The 24,710-nt window shown below is 46.9% G+C and overlaps 1 protein-coding gene across 1 annotated transcript; it reads left to right on the forward strand.

Annotated features, from left to right (window-relative positions):
- Positions 1 to 7,626: 7,626 nt before the first annotated feature.
- Positions 7,627 to 15,379, forward strand: SOX11 (SRY-box transcription factor 11). The gene has a single exon (XM_084793774.1). The coding sequence runs from the start codon at positions 7,739 to 7,741 to the stop codon at positions 8,924 to 8,926; it is 1,188 nt and encodes a 395-aa protein (XP_084649900.1). The 5' UTR covers positions 7,627 to 7,738; the 3' UTR covers positions 8,927 to 15,379.
- Positions 15,380 to 24,710: the final 9,331 nt, after the last annotated feature.

The raw sequence follows: 24,710 nt of genomic DNA on the forward strand, positions 1-24,710 counted from the left end.
TCTCCTAGCCCTGAAAACTAGAAACTTGATCAAGCTGGGAGGCCGACGGCGGTTCAACAGCTTGGGAGTGGGGGTGGTCTACGTCTCGAGATCTTTGTGTCTGTCTTTGACTTCTAAACAGTTGTGTTCTCTCATGCCCCTACCATCAAATCCCTTCCATGTAGAGCTCTGTGTGTCCACACCCCTTCAGTCACACTGGACTTGACTCATATAATGACCTTAAAACTCACTATGAGCAAGTAAGGTCACCTTCTGAGACCCCAAATGCTAACATTGTGGAAGAGTGAGAGACTCCATCCTTCACAGTACCTTCTCTCACCTCAAAAGTTCAGGGTTTTTTCACATACATCACACACATACCTGCTCATCTCAGCACATCCACGTGTCTTCACACATGCAATATCATCAGCAAACTCAGATGTTCTGCTGTCTAGGTCAGATGTGGGTGGACTTGAGGTCCATGCAACCTTCAGGCAATACAGACAGGTTATCTATCTCTAAACAGCACTATGGGACTGGCACGGAAGGGAAAGCTCATTCCAAAGCGAGTTGTCACCAGGAGAGTAAACTCCACTAGGTAGGTGTGCAGCACCAAGACTCTCCATTTGAACTTAGTTTATCACCTCAAGTTCTCCTTACACCTTCATCTTCCTTCACCAACCAGAGGTTTGACCTACAGCGATTCCTGCACTGAGCCTGCTGCTGGATCCTACCTCAAGAAGAAATGGATGGAGATGGGAGGCCGTAGAAAATGGAGCCATGGCCTCTCCTGGAGACAGAATGACTGGGTCTGTCTGCAGCTGGCCTGAAGGCTAGCAGAGTAGCCAGCAGAGGGTTGTGGGTATGGACCCAAGTCAAATGAACAGGGAGGAAAGAGACTGTAGCCCTCTGGATGGGCCAAGTAGGCGATGCTATTAATAAGTTGTGCTGTGGAAATGTGCAGTTACAGTGAGGAGCTGTGGGGGTCCCCTACCACAGGAACGAGGCCCATGCTGCCATGGGTGAGTTCTTCCAGCCACTTAGCAATCCACTTGTCCACGTCAGGGGTGCTGAGCACATATGGACTCAACTTCAGCCTGGGCTCTGAGGAGCCTTGGAACCTCTTCCTCCTCTAGCAACCTGAACTTGCTGATCCAGGTGCCAGGACGAGGTAGCACTACAAGCCAGGAGTGGCAGTGGGGTGCAGCCTGCCTACCACAGGGAGTCCAAAGAAAGAAATTGTTTGCTGCATTTAAATGGGACAGAAGTGGAGGCAGTAAACGACATCTAAACACTAAAGCCACAATTAAGCGGTCATGTCTTAAAATGTGCACTACCAAAGATGCAGGGAATGTGACCAAAACAATGCTCCCTGCCTTACAATTTGATTGGAATATTTTTCCTAGTGTAAAAAGTATAAGATACCAAAGACAGGAAATTGGGGCCATCAAGATGGCTCAACAGGTAAAGGCATTTGCTGCTAAGCCTGAGAACCTGAGGCTAAGCCCCAGGAGGAGAGACCAGACTTCCAAAAGTTATCCTCTGGCATGTGCACCCACACACAAAACAAATAAATGTAAGAAAATAAAAGGTCTTACTAGACCCATAGACTTTATTGAACAACAATGAAGACAGAGGTGACCTTGGAAGTCACTCCTGAAGGTCTCCTGCTCCACTCCTGTCACTCCCTCCCTCTGCACAGAGTAGCTTAAGGTAACAGATTGGTACCTTTGCTGTCTTCCCTCCCCCTTGTCACCCAGGCAGCAAACGCTTTCGTCTAAGCATGGTATATACCATTGTATAGCTTCCCCCTCATAAGAAGAAGTGCCTTCTCTCTGCAAGTAAGCCAAAGACCCCAGGCCCAGTACAAGGTCAATCCTTTCGGCTATCCTTGCCTCAGCTTGGTCTTCTTCACCCACAACGACACATTTACTAGCAGATCCTTTTGCTGGCTGAGGAGGGACTGAGTGAACACACTTGAATACAATTCAGATCTAAAGAAATGTGCTCTAGCGAACTTCAGTCTGTGCCTTCAAAGCTGTTTCTGTGTAAGTTACACTTACGCACACCCAGGCCACCCTCACACACAACAATTACAAACATGCATGATTACCATGCACACTTGCAACCATGTTCAAAAGTACGTATGTTTTCTTTCACACACAAGGCAAAAACACTGCTAAAAAATGAAAACAGTCCCCAAGCCTTCCTCAGTCTTGGGAGGGGACCAGCCCTCTCTGTTCCCTTATAGACTCTGGCTCTGAGGTTTGCCTAGCTCGCCTCTCTTGTCCCCATGGTAGGATCAGCATAATATGCAGGGACCCTCTCACCTCCCCACCACTTTATCCGAGAGGGCATCCTTTGGGAGCATCCTGGGCCTTGAGAAAACTTCAGTGACTTGAGAGAGTAGTCTCACTATGAAGTACTATATTCAGCAACATCGCCACACAAGACACACACATTTAGGAGACAGTTCCACTACGTAGCTTCTTACATGTTAAATCACCCCCTCCCCCAGATGGACAGTAAAAGTCTCTCCCTGGTCTATGGTATTTATGCAGACATATCCAACACACACACACACACACACACAGAGACACACACACAGACACACACACACACACACAGACACACACGGTGTTTATAGTAGATCTACGCATCACAGCCAACCTTGGGAGCATTCAGGATGTCCTGAGGCTTTCCCACATCCAGACAGCAGAGCACTACTGGGTCTGAAAATGCACCAGAGCTTGAAAACATCAGGACCTTATTGCAGCTTGCAGAGTGAAAGGAGCCGGCCTGAAAATGCTGTGTGCTGTGCAGTTTCCATGCATGAAATCCATGGGATGGTGTGTGTGTGTGTGTGGAGTAGCATCAGGGTATGCTGGAGGATTTTCACCTGAAGTCTCTGAGTGACAAAATAATGGTGGTAGCATAATGATACATGCTGAGTCCCCGACTTTGCCAGCGTGGGGAACACAACTCACATCGAGTGCGGACACATAGCTGTGAAAGTTGAATACTGGTTCCCAGACTACTAAGATGAAGGATACCCTAGGAGAGCTTGTGTAGGCATGAGGGCAGAAGTTACACTGTAACCTTGTGTCATTCCTGTTCAGTTTTGTTATGAACCTAATGTTGCTTTCTACAAACAAAATTATTTTTAAAAGAGACAAGAAGACCTCATTTATATTAATAATAAAAAAGGTAACTCACATCATTCAGAAATAGGAAATGTGTAGAATGTTTTGGCTTATTATTTAAAAGCTAAAGGATTCAGGGTAAGATCTAGTGGGGGGAAAAGACAGTGGAGCCAGTTTTCACTCCAAGGCAACCTGCTTCAGGGGGCTCAGGTCTCATCCTATACAGTACTAAGCTTCTCACTAGAGAAATGAAGCATTTCTCTCCCTTTGCTGGCATCTCGTTAACGTCACAGTTCTCTGAAGCCATGTTTAAAGACATGGATGGCAATGGAGTGGACTGGAAGAATAGAATAGAATTTGCTGGAATTGTACAAAACGAGGCATGATTCAATCTGTGGCCCTTTGGTTTCCTGTGTAAATATATTCCTGGTCATGAGGAGAACATATATGTTACTTTTGAAACTCCAGGCTGGGGTCACTGCTCATACTTTTGTGGGTCATGGTGTCCGGTGAAATAATGTGGAGAACAAAAGAATGTAAAATCAATGTGAAGATTCTTCTAGGAATTTAAGTATGTCCTGATGAAACAATGATTGTATACCAGGTCATCATCAGTGTGTGTGTGTGTGTGTGTGTGTGTGTGTGTGAGAGAGAGAGAGAGAGAGAGAGAGAGAGAGAGAGAGAGAGAGAGAGAGAGAGAGAGACAGAGAGAGAGACAGAGAGAGAGAGAGAGACAGAGAGAGAGACAGAGACAGAGACAGAGACAGAGAGATGCACGTCTCATATGTGTGTGTATAAAAATGTGTGTGCCTGTATGTGCATGCCTGTGTGTATGCAGAGAGCGGAATAGAAAGACTGATATTTAAAGTTGTCATTCAGCCAGATCTTACATCCACAGCACAATCCTGTCAGAAGCCTCAGCATGTCAGCATGTGGAGACAGGAATATTTATTTGGTGAAGCGGCCACAGTGGCTGCTCCTCTTCGTTTTGTCCACAATATGTGCACACACTCATCAGTGCTTTTGTGAGTTTGTGTTGCACGGAAGGTAAAGTGAGTCCAATCTGTGCCCACTGACACCTTGAGGGACGTTTGTGAGGACCTGGCATGCCTCTGAGGCATAGCCACAGCAGAACATCTTGTTCAGGGAGAAAAGATGAAGGAAAAAAGAGGATCAAATGCATGGGATTGTTTCATTTTAAGAGGCTGAGAAGGGGAGGTGGTGTAATGCTTCCAGCAGTTAAATGAGTCAACTGTTCAACCAGGAAAAATTTCAAGATTCATTCGTAGAGTCAATTGTTCTTTTTAGGGAAAAAAAAGGATATTTTATATTTATTCTGGTGTGCTATAATTTTTAAATGAGGTTGTAAAATATCATTCTATATGTCAGTATTTTATGAAAGTATGCTGAATGAAAAAGATAACAGTTACAATTATAAAAACAGAGTTATGGGGACTCCAGACAATTGTGACCATTAAGACTCTAAGGGTTAATTCTGTATTCAGCAATGTTTATCCCTAACAGGAAAACCAAATAGCTTAGCCATGGGCAATGAAAGGAAGTGTATACTGGATGTAAAATGGTACCTGGTGGACCTAGCCCTGATTTACACTCTGTCGTACAAAAAACAACAGAAACATTTTCATTTTACCAAATTAAACTGAAAAGATAAAAACCACTGAAGATTAACTGTTCCTTCGACAGTAGCCCTTTAAGTAGATGATTCTTGCTTATGTTATTAAATCTGATTTTTCTTTTAGAAACACCTGTACTGCTCCTGTAAGCACACACTTAGATTTTCTCTTAGGAAACAAAAGAAAGATGTATACAAGATAATTAGAAGAAGAAAGAGGTTTACAAATTATTTTTCTAATCTTTTTCTTTTCTCCTGTCCTTGAATAGCTAGGGAATCAGGACATCAAAAATGTGAGTGGATCCTTGTTACAAAATATCAATCTAATTAATATTTTGTGAAAGCCTTCCTGATCTGGATGACAGCTCTCTTGCCCCCCCACCACATCCCCCTTTGCCTTGCACCTGCAGCAGGCTTCCCTCCCCCCAATCCCTGCCACTGTTTACTCAAGGAGGCAGCAAGCCCCTCACAGTAAAACGCAGCCTCCTTGTTTGGGATCCATCTTCTCCCACAAATGACCCTCTAGTCTTTGAACACAAGTTCTGTGTGTTTTCACCTGGCATTCCCCTTCCCAGAGCAACTACAGCCTTCTAAGAAAACACACACACACACACACACACACACACACACACACACACACGAACACAACGGCTCTGCCCTCCTCTCCTGGGGTCATCATCTTCTGAAGCTGTGCACGGGGTCATACTAGGAAGGTGACAAATAGGTGCAGAATTTAAACTGCCAAAGATTTTCCAAACATGTTTTCTGTTCGAGTATAAAACAGCAGGTGGTCACAAGTGGAGGCTGAAGCAGGTGCCATGCTGTCAGTTCAAGACCAGCCTGGGGTGTGTAAGAACCTGTCTCCAAATAAAACAAATTAGCTACAACAAAAACAGGCCAGAGAGGGATGGGGAGGGGAAAGTTGTGAGATTAATAATAACAACAACAATAATAATGATAATAATAATAGTGATGATGATGGTTGATGCCCCCAAGCTTCAGAACAGGAAGCTGAGATGAGATACCTCCCCTGAACCTAGAGTGTAGATTTCGCTGGTGACAGGGACTAGCCCCACCCCATCCTCCCCTGATGTTCCCCATTGCTGGGAAAATGCAAGCGGCTAAGAGAAAAACAAGACAATGTCTGCCTTGCCCTGAAAGATGGATTTCAGCACACAACATGGGTTTTCTACACCTCCAGACACCGGGTTAACCAGAACAGCTGTAAATTCTTAAGGTTCTAGTGGCCTGAAACAATAAAATAAAACGCTGACGTTGTCAAGACTGAGGTTAGCGTCAATATTACATGTACTTGGGACGGTGCTTTTCTTTATGGTGAATACTAGAAGGGAGAAAAAAATTTAAATAAAATGATCTGTGAATACCTGGCACCAATATGTGTCCAGGGTAGGGGTGTGTGAGACATGAGGAGTATAGTGGCCTGTGCAGTACACCAAGCTGAAAGGAAGTGTGTTTAGGTAATTCCACTAGTCCCGGGCGGCCGATTTCTCGGGTGAGCGACTCTGGGTGGGGTGAGGGGCTGTAGATCTTAAGAATCAGCCCCCAGGGCACAGGGTGGGTGAGTGGGTATGAGGAAGACAAGGTGAGCAGCCACGTTAAACAGAAAGCAGAAAAGCTTCTTTTCATTGTCCTCAGAAGAGCTATAGGTGGGTAAGAGACAACACAAAGAAAAGCGAGTTTCCAAGGAGCCCAGCAAAGCAAGTAGGCTGGGGCCGCCGCTCCAGCGGCAGCCTTTGCAGGCAAATAAGAAATATCTTTGCTTTAAACGCGAGTACACCTCATTTTAGTTTTGGTGTGTACCGTTGGGTTAAAATAGCAAATGACCCAGAAGGTGCGTGCTGGGAAGCAGAAGCCAGGGTTTCAGGACGGAGCTGCAGGGGAGGAAAGCGTGGGTGATGGACAGAGTAGGCGGGACGCGGGGGAGGGGGAGGTGTGTGGAGTAGAGAGTTGGAGGAGGGGCAGCAAGCGGCGGTGCTGAGTCCCGGGCCCCTTGGCCGGTCCCGCCTGAGGCCCCGAACTCCTTTTGGAACCTGCTCTGGAGCCGCCCGGGCACGGCGGTCTTCGAAGACCGTTACTCCGGACGAACCAGGGACGGCGCGGGATCCAGGACGGAAAACGGGAGGGGGAGGGACGGGACAAAACCCCGCGGTGCGCGAGGGAAAGGGAGGGCTCGGCTGCCCGGCCCAGAAAGGGGGAGAAAGGGAACCCGAGGATGAGCCCACGTGCGCGGTGCCGCGCGGTGTCGAAGCGCCACCTTCCGCCGGACAGAGACGCAGCGCGAACGCGCGCGGGTTTAGGGCGCGACCCGGCCCGGACAAGCAAGCGGCACCCACTCGCGGTGCCACGGTGGGTGCATCTGCACCGGTGCTCAGTCCCTCGTCCGCGTCCCTGGGTCCGCACTCGCTTCTCCAGCTCCGTTCAGAGTCCGCCCCAGGGAGGCTCGCAGCTGTGCGCACTCGCAGATTTCTTTTGAAAAAATAACATATTTCTAGACACCCCCCCCCCCATCTTTGCAAACTGGCCCAGGGGCGGGGCTATGGGTGGGACCTGGGGTTAATAACGGGAGATGGGCGGAGTCGGGACCAGCCATTGGCTGCTGGGAGTAGTGATGTCACCCATATGACACCCTGATAACGAGTTGAGAGAGAGCCCTCAACTTTTTGCAGAAGAAGCGCGCGCGCCTGGGAGTGCTCTGGGTCTGGCGCTTGCGGCGGCTGCCAGGAGCGGGAGAACTAGAAATCAAGCGAGTGAGAGAGAGGGAGAGCGCGGGTCCCAGGCCGCCGCCGCCTCCTCTCCGGTCGCCGCCGCAGCCGCCGCCGCAGCAAGGAACGGGGCCGGGGGGGAGGGGGGCAGCCGCGGACGCGCGCGGCCGAGGACTTTGCAACTTGCCGGAGAAGGTGGAGGGGCGGGAGGGGGAGGGGCGCCCGCGCAGAAGACCGAGCGCCCAGCCCCGCCGCGGACCATGGTGCAGCAGGCCGAGAGCTCGGAAGCCGAGAGCAACCTGCCCCGGGACGCGCTGGACACCGAGGAGGGCGAGTTCATGGCGTGCAGCCCGGTGGCCCTGGACGAGAGCGACCCGGACTGGTGCAAGACGGCGTCGGGCCACATCAAGCGGCCCATGAACGCCTTCATGGTGTGGTCCAAGATCGAGCGCAGGAAGATCATGGAGCAGTCGCCCGATATGCACAACGCCGAGATCTCCAAAAGGCTGGGCAAGCGCTGGAAGATGCTGAAGGACAGCGAGAAGATCCCGTTCATCCGGGAGGCGGAGCGCCTGCGCCTCAAGCACATGGCTGATTATCCCGACTACAAGTACCGGCCGCGCAAAAAGCCCAAGACGGACCCAGCGGCCAAGCCAAGCGCGGGCCAGAGCCCCGACAAGAGTGCGGCGGGCGCCAAGGCGTCCAAGGGCCCGGGCAAGAAGTGCGCGAAGCTTAAGGCTCCTGCGGGCAAGGCGGGCGCGGGCAAAGCGGCGCAGCCCGGTGACTGTGGCGCGGGCAAGGCGGCCAAGTGCGTCTTCCTGGACGACGACGAAGAAGACGACGACGAGGACGACGAGCTGCAGCTGCGGCCCAAAGCGGATGCGGACGACGACGACGACGAGCCCGCGCACTCGCACCTGCTGCCGCCGCCGGCGCAGCAGCAGCCCCCGCAGCTGCTGAGGCGCTACAGCGTGGCCAAGGTGCCCGCCAGCCCCACGCTCAGCAGCGCGGCCGAGTCCCCAGAGGGCGCGAGCCTGTACGACGAGGTGCGCGCGGGCGGGCGGCTGTACTACAGCTTCAAGAACATCACCAAGCAGCAGCCTCCGCCCGCGCCTCCCACGCTGTCGCCTGCGTCCTCGCGCTGCGTGTCCACCTCCTCATCCAGCGGCAGCAGCAGCGGCAGCGGCGCCGAGGACGCCGACGACCTCATGTTCGACCTGAGCTTGAATTTCTCCCAGGGCGCGCACAGCGCCTGCGAGCAGCCACTGGGCGCGGGCGCGGCGGGGAACCTGTCCCTGTCGCTGGTGGATAAGGACCTGGATTCCTTCAGCGAGGGCAGCCTGGGCTCCCACTTCGAGTTCCCCGACTACTGCACGCCGGAGCTGAGCGAGATGATCGCAGGGGACTGGCTGGAGGCGAACTTCTCCGACCTGGTGTTCACGTATTGAGGGGTGCAGGGCTCCTCGGGAGGCAGTCGTGGCAGTCAGGATAAAGAGGATGGTGGGGGGAGGGGGAGAAGATGCTCATGGTCAGAGATTTGGCGCAAAGAAATTGGAAACGGTGATGAGATGTTGGTGGAGTTAAAGTGAAATGAGTAGTTTTAAACAGATTTTTCCAGGTTTTAAATTTTTAAAAATTTTTTTTTGATTTTGTTCTGTTTTGTTTTGTTTTTTTGGTCTCCCCACTCTTCCCTTCCTTTATCGTGTCTCAAGGTAGTTGCACACCTAGTCTGAAGTTGTGATTTCCCCACCCCTAAAAACGTGTTTTGTAATTTCTATTTCTTTTTCCTGAAATTCGCGATTGCAACAAAGGCGGAGGGGACCGGGCGGGGGAGGGGAGGAGGCCCCGCTCCGGAAGGCGCTGTTTGAAGCTTGTGGCTCTTTGAAGTCTGAAAGACGTCGGCAGAGGACCCTTTTGACGGCACAACTGTTACTCTAGGGAGTTGATTTTTTTTTTTTTCTTAAGCGATCTAAAAAAAAGAAGAAGAAGAAGAACTGGTGATTTAAAAAGAAAAACACAAAAAGGGACCATTGCAACCTTTTTATTTTATTTTACTTTTTTGGAGGGAGAAAGCTGATGTCTTCTATGCATCCGATTTCTTAAACTGCAGGGAGCTTGAAAAAATGCAGTCTGTACAAACGCTTACAAAAATCCTAACTGTGAACTGACTTAAGACCAGAGTTTACTTTTCAGATCAAATTGTTTATGGTTTTACAAATGTGATTTCTACTTGGCAACCTTTTTTTGGTAACTCGTTCCCTTATACCTCCTTGATTGAATACCTTACAGCCTAGACCTCAGTACAAAAAGGTATTGAAACATTTTTGATACATAACAGACCTCAATCTTTTTTAAAAATTAATATATTTTCAGGCGTATTTTTGTACAGTGAAAAGGGAACAATCTTGCTGTGTTTTTTCAGTAAGACTTTCAGGCACTTCTTCCCTTTTGATTTCTTTTTTCTTTTTTTTTTAATTTTCCTTTTTTTTAATTTGTTTTTTTTAGCATGCAAATATGTTGGTACGTTACGTCCTGGTTTAAAAGGATTAAAATTTTAAAAGTAATCCTTGCATCTAAAGGCCTTGTGGTTTAAAAAAAAAACAACTTTTTTTGTACAGCTATAGTAGAGATTTGTTCAATATTTGTAGGTAAAGATTTATTGAAAATGGTGACATAGACCTCAGAGCTGTTCTTAGTTTAAGACTGTATGTACTGTACCATAGTAGGACCTATATATCTCATGGCTGTGATGTGTGGACGGGGCCCCAGACGGAAGGTTTGAAACTGGATACTCGATTTTTAGCAAAAAGAAAAAGGAAAGGCACATAGTTTAAATTTTTTTCTCATTTTGTGCAATATAATCTAAATAAACAGACCATTGCATATTTTGTAGCAAATGGTGGCTAGGCAGACTCAACGCACTGTCAACATCACCGCCCGGGTTTTTTGTTTTGTGTGTGTGCTGAAGTCTGTGTCGTGATTTTAATAAATCAGCAGGATGTGATAGAAGCTCGCACGGCCCATAGTCTCTCTAAGTACACCCGGGGCCGCGTGGTCACGGAGCAGCTCACGGCGGGGCGAACGCGGGTGAGGGCGGATTCCTCTTTTGGGACCTTAGGCTGCGGTGTAGGTGGCAGGCCAGTGTCCTCCCTTTTCACCCCGCCCTGCGTCTCCACCCCCGCCGTGGGCTGCGCGCGGATCTTTACCTTGCCAGTCCTGGAATGGTGTCGGTTCACAGGGCTAGGACTCTGCTTCTGGCTTTGGCCTTTTTTTTTTTTTTTAAATCTTTTCCCCCACGGGCTGCATCGATGCGCGCGCTCTCGGGCGAATAGGAGTGGAGAGGGCCGCGCCCTTCAGGGTTTTCCACGCGGGTGGGGCACGAGGAAAGCAAATGCGCCTGGTGCCGCCTCCATGGTGGGCGGCTCGTGGCTTTGGCGTCTTGATGGAGTATCTGCCTCCCGGGGCCGGGTCCAGCTCTCCCCTCCCCCCGCCACCCCTGTCCCCCGTGGGGTCCTGCGCGCAAGCCCAACTCCCTGGGGCCGCGCGACCTAGGAGCCGTTCCACGGCGAACTGAAACTCGGTGCCCAACAGCCCGACTCTAGATCCATAGAAACCGTTACCGCGCGGGCGCTGGCCGCGGCGGGCACTTGGCCAGCAGGGATCCAGGTCAGGGCCCCACGCGAGACAGGCGCTGCAGAACTCGCCTCCACGGAGCGGCGCGATCGCACAGTGGGTGGGGGTGGGGCTGACTTGGCTTTTCCGCGCTCCCCTCCCCCACGGCGCGCTGGCGTGGGCCACGCGGGGACCTTTAAGCCGCGAATAATCCCACCAGCGGTTTACCGGGGACAGTTTCTGAAGCCTATGAAAAAGGCATTCTGTCTTGAGATCTTTACATTTGCATGTGTTTCCTGTTTTCCAGCGGGCGTTTTCCGTGGTGAGGGAAGAACTTTTAAATAAATTAGAAAGGTGTGAGGATTTGGCCTCAAAATGGAAACATAGCTGTGATTTGTATTTTAAAATTGTGGCCGAGTTTCTTGGTAGGAAAATAAGAGACAGTCCTTGGTTGGAGATCATTAAAAAAAAAAATTTTTTTTTTAAATCCCTATTAGAACTCAGGACAGGCGCTTGAATGCGCTTTTAACAATATTTAAAGCAGTTTAGACGAACGCATTGTGAAGATCATTCCCAATGAACTCTTTATTGAATGTCTAATACACAAGGTATTCCTGCCACTGGCTAGGCTTCAATAAAAGTTTAGCTGCATTTTGTTTCCTCCTAAGTAAGTCTTATTTTTAACTGAGCATTGACAGTATCTTAAAATGGTAACGTGGGCGTGGGCGTTGTGTGCATAGCACTCTAGCCTGTTGGGTACCCTGCTCCTGTAACTAGTTCACAGACTCGAGTGCATTTTTAGCGAGAGTTCCATCTTTGAAGAAAAAAAAAAAATACCTGAACCAGCGTTCTCTTATTAATTCTTTAAGCCGTGGAAATAATTTCCAGTTTCTACATTTTCGATATGCATCCTTCTTATTAAAAAGAAATAATAGGAATGAAAGGCAGTGTGCTTAAAGTGTGCTTTGCAAATACGTGTTATGAATGACTACGGTCACTGGGCAAATTATTTGTAGAATGATTAGCCTTTAGCTAGGGGAAAAAAAATCATTGCAGCTCTTTTGGGCCTGGATGGTTCTTTTTAATGTTAATGGAGGGGAAGTGATTTAAATATGCATGCTCTTAGCAGTCAGGATCTGACTTAGTTGTTTTGAGAGAGAAAAAAATAATCAAAAGGCAAGGTCTACTTTTTTTTTCCTCTGGGAATTGAAAACACAATCATCTTGGTACTAGGGTGGTGTAAGAAATGGACATTTGTTCTTCACTTCAGAATTCAAATGCGTTTTGCCCAAGGAATCTGGGAAATGAGGCAAATAAGTTGCTCAATTTTCAAGTAGTCATTCAATAGAAATATATTCCATCACTCAGCTTTTTTATTCTCTGATGGGGTATTATGTATAGTCTCACTGTTTTCTCCTAATGGGCATATTTGTGGACACTTGGAAGAGAGGTTTTCTTGTACTCTCTCTCATTTCTAGAATCTTTATACTCTTTTTCCTGCGAGGTTCTCTGCTTTTAACAGATTTCTGAGGCAACTATATTTGTGCTTTTTTCTTATGTAGGAAGACCAGCGAAAATAGCTTACTGAGTTGTCAATTTTATCAGTAGATAAGAAACTTTGTTTATTACAGTTTCAGGGAAGGTTTTTCAGGATATTTCTCAGTTATTCTAAGGGCCAAATTTTATAAAAAAATTTCCATTAGGAATGTCAGTTTCAAATACCCTTTGTATAGCCTATGGCCTGTGAGGATAACAAGACTGAGCCTTACATGTGTCCGAACAGGAATTCATAAGTCCCCAAAGTAAACGTCTCCATGTACCGACTCTTGACGTGTTTCCCGAGAGTTGGCTTATTTTAATTATTAGTTCTTTCTCACTGTCCATTCTAGTTGGTTTATTCTGCCATATCTCTGGGTTAGTTGATAGCAACACTTTTGCTCTTTGGTAACAACTCAGGTTTTGTTTTTGGGTTTTAACGCCCCCTTTGTGTGATGCTTACATTTTCAACCACAGTAAAATGTACTGAAGCCAAGCTCACTTCCTTTTCCTTACTGCTGCCTCCTTTTTTCCCCCTCAACTCCTAACACACCTTCATTTTTTTTTCCCATCGCCTTATTTTTTTTTTAACACTACCTACATGCGTTAGCTGCCTGATTAGTTTATCTATTCCATGTGGATGCAGTGAGTTTATAAGAGAATTTCACAAACAAGTAGTTTTTTAGTGAACTTAAACAGAATTTTAAAGGAGACCTATTTTTATACTCAATAAAAGCACAAAAGTGCATAAAGTATAGCATGGCGTACAAAGGGAAATCCACTCATAACGTTCCATGTATAGAAGTAATAATTTTCTTGGATAGCGATATTCTTTGAAGACCCAGTGCCTGTCTGCCTGTGCATAGACAGGATGGTTTCCATACACTGGGAACTTCCGGTTGCCGGCACTTGACAAACACACTTCACCAGAGCCACGAAGAGCAATAGGCAGGAGCTGAGATGTGCCTCCTGATGAGCAGTTGGCCACTGGGCAACCTGGATGTGCACATGCAGAGGCTCCAGTCTCACTGTTTGATCAAACTTCTTTTATGTAGTCTCTTCTGTGAAAAATGACAAAATAAAGCAATATGACAAGTTTGAAAATAGAATTTCCTCCAGGGTCCTCAAAGAGATTTTTTTTAATGTGATGCTTATTTTAGTAGGCAAGTTACCCCCCCCTTCAAAAACAGAATGACTGGGAATAATCAAAACATAGCATAAAAAGAATTTTGATCAAATGGATATTGACAAAGGGCCCTCAATCCCATTTTTCTTCACCCAGCTTGTGTTCAAAAAACCGTATGCCTCGTCCCCTGAATCCCACAGGGAGAAGCGTCCTATGCCATTGTCACAGACTCCCCACTTCGTCTGCTTTTGCTTTTGTACATATGTTGTGGGTTTCAGTCTTTTCGCATTTGTTCTGTGACACCTTTGTTTGAATGGACTGTTTTTGAAACGGAGGCCTGTGTCTCAGGTGTGGGACACCTAGTGGTTGGTGGCATCCTGTCCCACAGTGCTTGTGTGTCAGCCCCGGGGACAGAGCCACCTGAAGTCTGAGAGCAGTTATCAGCATGACACTGTTAACAAGGGTTTTGTTTTGTTTTTCCAAGGCCGAGAAAAACAACTTTCACAGCCACTCCAGGTTTGGGAGAGGAATAATAGCTGGAAAGCTCTTTTGTTTAGAAGTCTGAGTGGGTTGTGGGGGGACCTTTTATAGAGTTTGCATGCCAGCGCAGGACCTGTTGCTGTCAGACAGAGAGGAAGAAGCTACCTGAGGCAGTGCGCTGGGGGACCACGTAAGCGTCCCGTAGCACTAGGGGAGCAAATGCATGGTGAAGTCATGTCTTCTGGTAGAGGTTATCTAGCATGCAGAGTGTAGTGTGTTGAAACTGTATGACGTTGCTGTATCAAAGTTGTAAAATTAAGCATTATTTATTGAAAACTATGTATTTTTTTGTAAAAACCTGATCACACAGAGAGTTATCAGTGGCTTGTGCTTTGTGCTTCAATCAAACCAGCTTTGTGACCGCCCTCCTTGGAATGCAGTGTTAATGCTCAGGGTTGAATTCATACACTCCAATGTCTCTTTTGCAGGAGTTTTTCCACAGAGGAATCCATTTGTTCAAAAGACCAATAAAATCGTGTGATCAATCTCCACATGTGGCTTTTATGTGACTTTTTTTGGTTTTGGTTTTGGTTTTGGTTTTTTTCCATTTTGCATTGGGTAACTACTGTGTGACTCCTAAAGTGTTGTCTCAAAGCTGAGAGGTTTGAAAAGTCCTGGTGTCTCCTCATTCCAACCCGGACCCACATCCTGGGCAGGACTGGGGCCATCAGTAAGCGATGCTTTGGGGAGGCTGCTGAGCTGCCCACAGTGGAATAAGCATGGTGATTGTGTCTTGGTATTTTTAACTGGCCAATAGAGTGAATAAAAAAGCATAGGCAAAGTATAGAGGGGTAGGTTAGCCTGTTTGTCAGAAGTAGAGGATGAAGGGACTCTATTCAGGGGCAGTTGCTGATGTTGAACCCAATGCCAGCCAACTCCATTCCTCAGTGTCTTTTCCCCCCCTCTATAAACAATTTACAGTGTAAATGTATTTTGACATAGAAACCATTCTGTATTGAAACTCTTGCTATAAGATGTTTTTATGAAAGCCTGTAAGTGGTCCTTGCAATTATTATCAGATTTTTTTAAAGATGTGTTTACATGGTGAGTGTTTGTTGCATATTAATTAAATTTGGTTTTGTAGAAACATCTGTGTCGTATCATGACGGATCTCCACGGGCACGTCTTACACACTCACATGCGTGGCTCACATACCCACTCCTCAGCCCTTGGTTAGACCAGTTCAACTTCAGAAGAGCAAATACCAGGCTCTACTTGTTGGACACACTCCCTCTCTGGTTTTTATGTGAGATACTTTTACTTCATAGTTGACTTTCTCAAGGTGTCTCCCTTTGGTAGGATTTGACTTCTATTTTGAAGGAAGAAAAAGTACTACAGCCTTTCATCTTAAAGTAGATTTTTTTTTCTTTAGAATTTCAACAAATAAATTCATTGACATTTCTGGCTGAAGTGCCATTGATGAGACTTTTTTTCTACTTTTGAACATGATAAGATCTAGCAGATCTAGAATGTTCTGCAGAGTAAGAATTACCTGTCATATACCATGATTGTTTTTCTTCACACAACCACTGTACCACCACCACCTTTGAACTTGGATGGTAACTACTGCTAGGAAAACACCCACCCTACCTGAAAGTAAATAGTTTCACAAACTAAGGAGCTTGGTGAACTTGATGAAGCCGGTCCAAAATTCAAATGGTGACACTGGTCAAAGCACATATAGTTTGCCTAGAACTGTTCCTTATAATGCTCCAGGGCCAGAGGGAGTAGCATGAGGTCCCAGGGAACCCTTCTGCCATGTTGTATATTCCCTGCTAAGACCCTGTGCAAAGTGTATGGTGACCTGTGAACACACAGCTGGACTGAACCTAAGGGGCAGCATGTAGTGAGCAAAGTGGTCCCTTCCGCTCTAGGGATGTAGCTCATTTGACATGGTGCTTGCCTGATATACACAATGTTCCCAGTTTGGTACCCATCATTACATGAGCCGGGCATGGTATCAACTGCCTGCAGTTCCAGCAGTGGGAAGGCAGCAGCAGCAGGAGAATCAGACAGGTCCATCTGTAGCTACAGGAGTCAACCTCAAAACAAAAGCGAGCCTATAGGTACCCCTTGCTAGGAAGCTAAGCCAGCTCTCTGACTGGCTTAGTCATCCCTTTAACTACATACACCCCTCCTGAAGGCTGTTCTGTCCTCATGCCCCTCCACACCCAACACCCTGGGACTCCAGAGAACAGACATACTCCTAGGCCCCAGAGTTGAGGCTGAGGACACACACACACACACACACACACACACACACACACACACACACACACACACAAAACTTGGTGCTTTGCTGCCCAAGGTTGAGTTGAGAAGCTAAGGGTGAAGTAGGAAGTCCAAAAAGCCACTGTACCCTGAAATTTCAGAAGTCAGACAAGGAGAAGCACCCAGGAAGCAGGAAAATCACCTAGGGAGCATCCTGAGCCTACAGGAAGATGGAGCAATGTCCTGGGCAAGAGGAGTCCCTTGGCACTGCCTTTTCGTTAGGCCAAGGCTACTGGTGGTTCTTGAAGCTCAACTAAGCACTTCTTAATTCACACACACACACACACACACACACACACACACACACACACACACACACACACACCTACACCCTTAATTTTGGTTTGAATGGCAATATAAGCAAGCAAAAATAAATTACACTCTTGTGGAAGGGGGCAGTTTGCACTGAGATGTCAGCAGAAGTCCCCAGACTGAGGCCTGATGGTTGGTGTGGAGTGTAATATCAGCTTCCTTTGCCCTTAGTCCAGCACACATGTACACAAGGGTTTACTGTCAGGGAGGAAGGCAAAGAGAATTCCTGTGTCCTTAACTGATCACCACCACTGACTTCAGTTCCAGGTTTGGAAGCACCTGAGCTGTTCATCTTTCTTTCCCCTTATATAGGCCAGACAGACTTTCCTTGGCATTATCGGAGTGGGTCTTTGTGTCTCCCCACCTTGAGTAGATGTACAAGTAGTTTAAATTGCTGAAGAATTATGAAGGTATTTTACACCTTGGAGGGTAAGCAAAGGTACTCCAATGTTGCTACCAAAAGTCCTTGCAAGTGTTTACAAGGAGAAAACAATAATGTTGAATGGTTTTGCAATCACAAACTGGACATCGGTTGCCCTCCTTACATTTTAAATTTGTGTATGAGAAACTTTCTCATTGAGACAATTTTTGAGGGACTGAGAGGTGGCTCACAGAGTAAAGGGGTTCACTGTGCCTGACTGGAATTCAATCCCCAGAAGCTACAGAAAGGTAGAAGGAGGGAGCCAACTTCACAAAGTTGCCCTCTGCCATAACCACACGTGCAACCATAATACTTAAAAATAAACAATTAATTAATTAATTAAAAACTGGAAGGACTGCTTTGTATTTGCTGAGCCTCTCAGCCTGGGGTGATACTCCATCTGCTTAGATAGAACACTTATTGGTTCCTATGCTAGAAAGTTCCACCTAGGTGCTCAGTCCCAGTTGCCTGGCCTTTCCAAGTACCTCTGGCTTTCAGGAGTGGCGTCGATGCAATGAAGTCTCTGGATCATGTTTGCTCCTAAATCCCTCTGAGAATTCAGGTTTTAGTTTTCCAAACAATAGATTATAAGAAGAAATATAGAGGGGTGAATGAGACCATGAAGCCAGAGTCAAAAGGGATTTGAAAAAAATGAAGGGAAAAGAAGTAGGTGAAGGAGAGGGAGAGAGAAAGGTACAGAAAGAAAGGTTCATTTAACAAGGACACTATAGGAAGTGTACAAAAAGTTAACATCCAGAGACTGGCTTGTGTTGAGTGTTGAGATAAGCATTGGGATTGAAATGATCCCCGGCTCATCTCTGGGTTGTGTCATATTGTGAAACTCCAGCTTCATGCTGGAGAGGCTTAAGTCATCAGAGAAAGCTCTGGTCCAGCTCATCCTGTCCTATTTAAGAAGGCAAGAACGTGTGGACCCCTATACTTAATCATTTGCCTCCCACTTCTAAATGGAAGTGAGACGTTCTGGGAAGATCACTTTGCTAAACCCCTCTTCTCTCAGGAACATTTTCCTAACACAAGTATTTTTTGGCCCAAGCCCTGGATCCCTGGTTCGGGATCCAATAGGCTGAACATCTTCTTGTGCCTGGGACCCTGGAGACTTCTCCTGAGCAGGTAGTCTTCTCATAGACCAGAACCACCACAGCTAGTCTAGAGGGTTTGCACAGACCTCTAGGCTAGTCCAAAGAGTTCACTGAAATTGAGAGTTTGAGTCCAGCAGACCAGGAGCAATGGAGCATGGGTACAGAGAGCGCAGAGGGCCTTGGGAAGGAGGAGTAGGCCTGATACAATAGATACCACCTAGAGCTGACCCAGACAGGTAGGTCCACCCTCACCCAGCGAACAGTAAGGATGAGCCAGTGTTCCATAGCTAGGGTAAAGAGAAGATGGATTAAAAGAGCTACTTGCAGAAGAAAGGTGAGCATAAGATGCGAGGAGAATGCAGTTTGGTTGTAATCTGATTAAGAAAACGAGGACGAGGAAAGAGAGAAGCGTAGTCAGTATACCCAACATCCACAGGGATAGGGGAAGAGATGGCAGAGGACTGCTGAGGGATGAGGTAAAGAGGACCTTGGACTTCAGGGTCTTTGAGTCTTTCTGATTAGAACAGGTGGATGCAGGTCAAGCCTTGAGCTTGGCCTGAGTTAACAGAGCCCTGTGCCCTTTCATTACTTCCCCTTATATAACTGTGAAGTTACCCATGATCTTGTGGCCTTGGAGAAGTTAGGAGTGGGGGCCTAAGGTGACCTGCAGCCTTACACTCCACAGGCTAAAGAAGGTGGTATTAGCTCTCCCACCTCCCAACCTGAAGGGTCATTCCGGAACATGTGACCGTCCAGCCGCTGCTTGTCCTGCAACTCCCACAGAAGTGAGTTGCTTGGAGGACTTAACCACAAACCTATGCACTGAACCCACCAAGGGAACAGGGAGAATAATGGGCTTCCCACGGGCGCCCCAGAGCCGGGGAGCTGGGAAGATATGTAGGTGTGGATACTGAGCTGCAAAGCCAGTCAAGAAGAGGTGGTGGGGGACCTAGCTGCTAGTCAGGCTCAGACCCTGACAGCAGGGAAGAGCAGGGCATCTCTGACTTCTTTGTATTTCTTTCCTCACAGGGGACAAAGAACAACTAACTCTATGCAGGGAAATGATGGGGCAGGAGCCTGCTCCATTGCACAGTGGGTTTTCAGCCATGGTTTCGTGCTTCGGTAACACATGATGAATGCCATGCTCCCGCATAAAAAATAACCAAGATCTCTAAAACCACAGAGGAAAGAGTGGGGGATCAGCATTTCAGGCCCGAATAGTAACTAATCACGGAGAGTGAGGAGTGGTCCCTCTGATTCTCTGTGCAGAGACACAAGAAGAGTCAAGGACCTTTGCAGCTACCAATCAATAAAACATGGAGACGTAGAGAAGCTTAAAAAGCAGGAGTCGGAAATGATTTTAAGTATCTTTAAATAATTCTATCATGTTAAAGCTGCAGGACATTAGCCTTTGTTATCTGTGAGGGACTTTATGGAAAGCCCGTGCACTGATGCCTAGGAAGTCCCCTTCTAATGCAGTGGTCTCCAGAGAGCCTGGTCTGAGAACTCATGCTGAAGTCAAACACTATGCTGACTGACATCATTTCCTGTCAGTACATAACTCTGACTAAAGACAAGAAAGACACAACCCTTTCCTAACACGTCATGGTTGGATCAATCATTTTACCTGTGTATACTTAAAAATAAAAAATAACATCCTTGCTGGAAATGCCTGCTCACAAACTCTGAAGGAAAAATAAGAGAGAAGGTAACTGGTGAGTTAAGGTGAGACACATTCATTCAGAAGGGAGAAGAAATCCTACTTCCTATGTTCTATAAGGGGTACAATGTAAAATTGGGAAGAATGTTCCCCAATTCTGCTGAGCTACCAGTCTGGCTGTACAAGATCAGATAGTTTATTTTGTCATGAATTAATTGGTGACCAAAGCAGGCCACCCTGCCATTCTTTCCAGCCCACTAATAGGAATAGCCACTATGTCTTTACAGTGAGTGCTGGCTCACAGGCGTCAGTGGCTCTCCGATGCCAGGGGCAGAGATGAACAGAACAGAGACAACAATGTGCTCTGAATGGAGGAAGCTAGCCTTCACCAAAAGATCCTCCTTCAATGCTTAGTGGCCACGGCCTCTCTGCCTTGGTCGTGTTGGCTTTGTCCGTGGGTTTGAAGCCCCCAGTCGCTCTGCCTTGACAGAGCTGTAGCCATGAGTAGTAGTATCACAAGAGAGGGCAGAAGAAATGTGGCTTCCCAGGCCAGCCAATTCTCAAGTTCAAATCTGATACAATTGTTTGACTTGGTTTTTTGAGACAAGGTTTGTTGTAGCCCAGGCTGGTCTTGAATCCCTGTGTGGCTAAGGAAGAGCTGGAGCCTCCTCTTCCCCTTCCTGAGGTGAGTACCAACACGCCCTGTTTATCAGGATGGAATTCATGGCTCCAAGCATGCTGGCTAACTACTACATCAACTGTTCTTGTTTGCATTCTATTGCTGTGATAAACACCATGACCAAAAGCAAGTTGGAGAGGAAAAGGTTTATTTCTGCTTACTGGTTTCGCTCCTTCATCTTTGGAAGCAAGGTGGGAACTCAAGGTTGAAGCAGAAGCCAGGAGGAACGCTGAGGACCGGCTTGCTCGCCCTGGCTTGCTTGGCATGCTTTCTTACACAGCTCAGGTCTATCCCTTCAGGGGGGACACTACCCCTACTAAGCTGTCCCCTTCCACATCAATCACTAAGCAAGAGCATGTCTCACCTTGACGCCCACTGGGCACTCCGAGCAAGGCACTTCCTCAGCTGAGATTCCTTCTGCCCAGGTGTGTTAAGCAGCACACTTACTAAGGCACAGCTGGTTTGTTTTGACATGCTTTGCTTTGTGTGTTGCTATTTCAGTTGCTTAGCTTCTCTAGGTGAAGAAACATAAGCATGTCCCACCATTTCCAGAGACACCAACACGTCCTGAAAGAGGACTCCGCCTTCGGAACAAAACAAAGTAGCAGACAGATAGCCTTGCTTTCTCCATGGCTATCCTGGGTGTTGGGAGGAAGGCCTCACATGGGTACATTCTCCCAGTGTGTCCAGCTGAGTCTCACGGTGCTGAGTCACATAGCTTCTACCAACCAGGGCCCTAAATTAGAGAGGAATCATACAGACCTACATTGTATCAAAAAACAGTTTCTGAGTCACCCAGTGAGATGTCTATTAATATACACGCACACGCACATAAAACGCATGCACCACGCTTGGTGGCTGTGCCCTGCTTCTGCCATGGTTTGAAGAATATTTAACCTACCTTTGGGCCTCTGGTCAGCTGAGGGAGTTTGGGAGACATATCTGAGGTGGCTGGGAAAAGGAGAGCACAGGCAGCCTTGACTGGGGACAGAAACAAGGCTAGCTAGCACCTTGCAGGGGTCAAAGGCCGCAGAACTGCAATTAGCTTGCTTCCTGGCCCACAGGACGGGCACTGAAAGATGTGGAGTTAGGAGACAGGAAATGCTTGCGGTTGGATCCTAGCTTTAGCTGTGACCCAGAACACTTGTGCTTTGTAAAGGATTCCTGCTTCTTCAGCCTTTTCTTTTGGCTGGCCCCATCCTCAGATTGGACATATATGTTGTGGAGATGCAGCGGGAGAATTGGAAATCAAACACTAACTATTCCACACCTGGCTTGTCCTACTGCTGGCTGGTGAAGCAACATTGTTGGTAATGGGGTAAGAAGCTGGATGAGCCTAGGGGCTGAGCATGTCTTAAATATTTACAGAGATACTAAACTGGGCCCCGTCATTTCTCATGTGCAATGTGGGCACGGGCACTGGCTACTGCCTGGTCCTGATGTAAGACACAGCAGTAGACAGGATCACAGTGCCCCAGAGTTAGCGTTACTACACCCTTCTGTGGTTAAGTTCTTAGCCACCTGCAAAAAGCAGATCCAAATCCTTGTTTCCTATGAGTGTTTGATCATTTAATTAACACCCTTAAAGCCTTTTGACACCTCCCGTCTTTAACTACATTAAAATGAGGAAACCTGATAAGAAGTCCTGCAACTGGGTCCTCAAAGAGGAGGAGGAGAAAGGCACAAATCCAGTTTGGGATGAAGAATGGATTCTGTGCCTTTTTACACAGAAAAAAAGCAGATGCACGTGTTCCACTATGGACAACAAAGCATACATACATACATACATACATACATACATACATACATACATACATGTCACAGGGCTGAAGCAATGGCTCAGCTGTTAAAGCACTGGGTGCTCTTCTTGAAGACTCGGTTCAATTCCCAGCACCACAGGGTGGCTCGCGACCATCTGTGCTACTCCAGTTCCGAGAAGTCTAGCACCTCTTCTGGTCTCTGAGGGCACCAGGCACATGGTGTACATACATACATGCAGGCAAGACACCCATACGCAGCAAATAAAACTTAAAAATAAATTTTCCTACCTACTTCTAGGGAACCGATTTTAAAATTATAATACTGAAAGATAGTCCATACACAATATAAAGGGAATGTTTTTTCCTAAGTAAAAGTAACTGATGTGGGAGACATCTCAGAGTCACCAATGCCAGTCAGTATGGACATAACCAAGAACCAGCAGGAGAAGGGGAGGGTTGCTGCACAGATGCGAAAGATGCGCTATGAGCGTGACACTGGTGTCAAAGCAGTTCAAAAAGAAACAAGACATCCCAGGGCAGCTGCCCTCAGGGAGCTGTATTTTTTTCCACCTCAACTAGATCTAAACAAGAACCAGCCTGGCTTCAGAGAACCAGGTGGCAGATTGTACGCAAATTCATGGGAGAGACCATGTGACCTAGTCTAGATCTTTGCAGATGAAAATAATAATGATTAAATGAAAACTAGTAGTGGGCGTGACGGTGCATGCCTTTTAGCCCAGGACTTGGGAGGTAGAGGCAGGCAGATCATTATGAGTATGAGGCCAGCCTGGTCTACAAATTGAATCCATGGTAGCCAGTGCTATACAGAGAAACCCTGTCTCAAAAAACTAAAAAAAAGAAAAAAGAAAATTAGTTATTAACACAGGTAGGAAGGTCTTGGGCTCCATCGGCTTTCTTCTGTATTTTTTGCCCTTAGTACAGGAGTGCGGAGTGATGGGTGTTCCCTCCTGTAAACCCTGTTTCTTTTTTCTTTTTCTTTTTTGGTTTTTCAAGAGAAGGTTTCTCTGTGTAGCTTGGGCTGACTTTGTCTAGTGTTGTAGACCAGGCTGGCTTCGAACTCACAGAGATCCGCCTGCCTCTGCCTCCCGAGTGCTGGGATTAAAGGCATGTGCCACCAGTGCCTATTTCTGAGCCCCTCTCATCTCTCCTGTGTAGACCCTGATGGGAGTGTCTTCAGTGTCAGGCACTTCCTCTCTCCTTCCTGGTTCCTAGTTGTTCATCTTTGCAAAAGACTCTTGACTCTAGATGCCATCTTTCCCAGTCCGTTTGTATACGGTTGTGTAGCCTTTTTCAGAGGCAACGTTAATAATGTGCTGGTCTTAGGTCTCAGGTATATGGGTGTGCTAGCTGAATATTTTACTCCCTAGCCACTGCCCAGAATATATTTTATATAGTTCCATGGAGGAAATTTAATAACAAATTCTGTGTGTGTTTATTTCCTTTTATTTATTTTTGAGACAAAGTATTGTTTTGTGGCCCATGATTGCCTGGGTCTCACAACATATCCCAAACTGTCCTCTAACACACGGCAACTCTCCTACCTTGGCTTCCAAAGTGCTGAGACCACAGGCACAAGCATGCCCAGGCTTGCGCTGCCTTTGCACCCAGGAATTTTAAACTCCTGACCAGCTATTGGGGGTTAAACAGATGTGCTGTGTAATTCTGGCAACCGAGGCTGCGTTTCCCCTCTGAGAGGGTTGCTAACGAGTGACTTACTAGCAAGACAACATGACTATTGTATGTGGTTCTAGGATGCTGACACTATGGACCTCGGTTGGCTGTGCTGTAGGAAGAAATGACTTTTAGAGATAACAAAAGGGAGCCTGGGTAGTCCCCACTCCTTCTGGCATGCCTTCCTTTTCTTCCAGGTTTTTTGTCTCCATCTCTGTGAAGCCAGCTCTAGCACCTGGTGCGGTGGTGCACACCTTTAATCCCAGCACTCAGGAGGCAGAGGCAGGTGGATCTTCATGAGTTTAAGGCCAGCCTGGTCTACAAAGTGAGTCCAGGACAGCCAAGGCTATATAGAGAAACCCTGTCTTGAAAAAAAATGACAATAGTTTAGTCTTTCAATTAAGCTTAGTAGGTTAGGGGTTAACATGTTTTCAGATCAAGATAGATGTTTTAAATTAATAGAGATGAGATATGACAGATATTAACCTCCATTCAGAAATTTAGACCCAACAAGATAGGAAGG

The sequence above is a fragment of the Acomys minous genome (assembly GCF_964271855.1).
Source record: "Acomys minous genome assembly, chromosome: 8".
In the NCBI taxonomy this organism is placed as follows: domain Eukaryota; kingdom Metazoa; phylum Chordata; class Mammalia; order Rodentia; family Muridae; genus Acomys; species Acomys minous.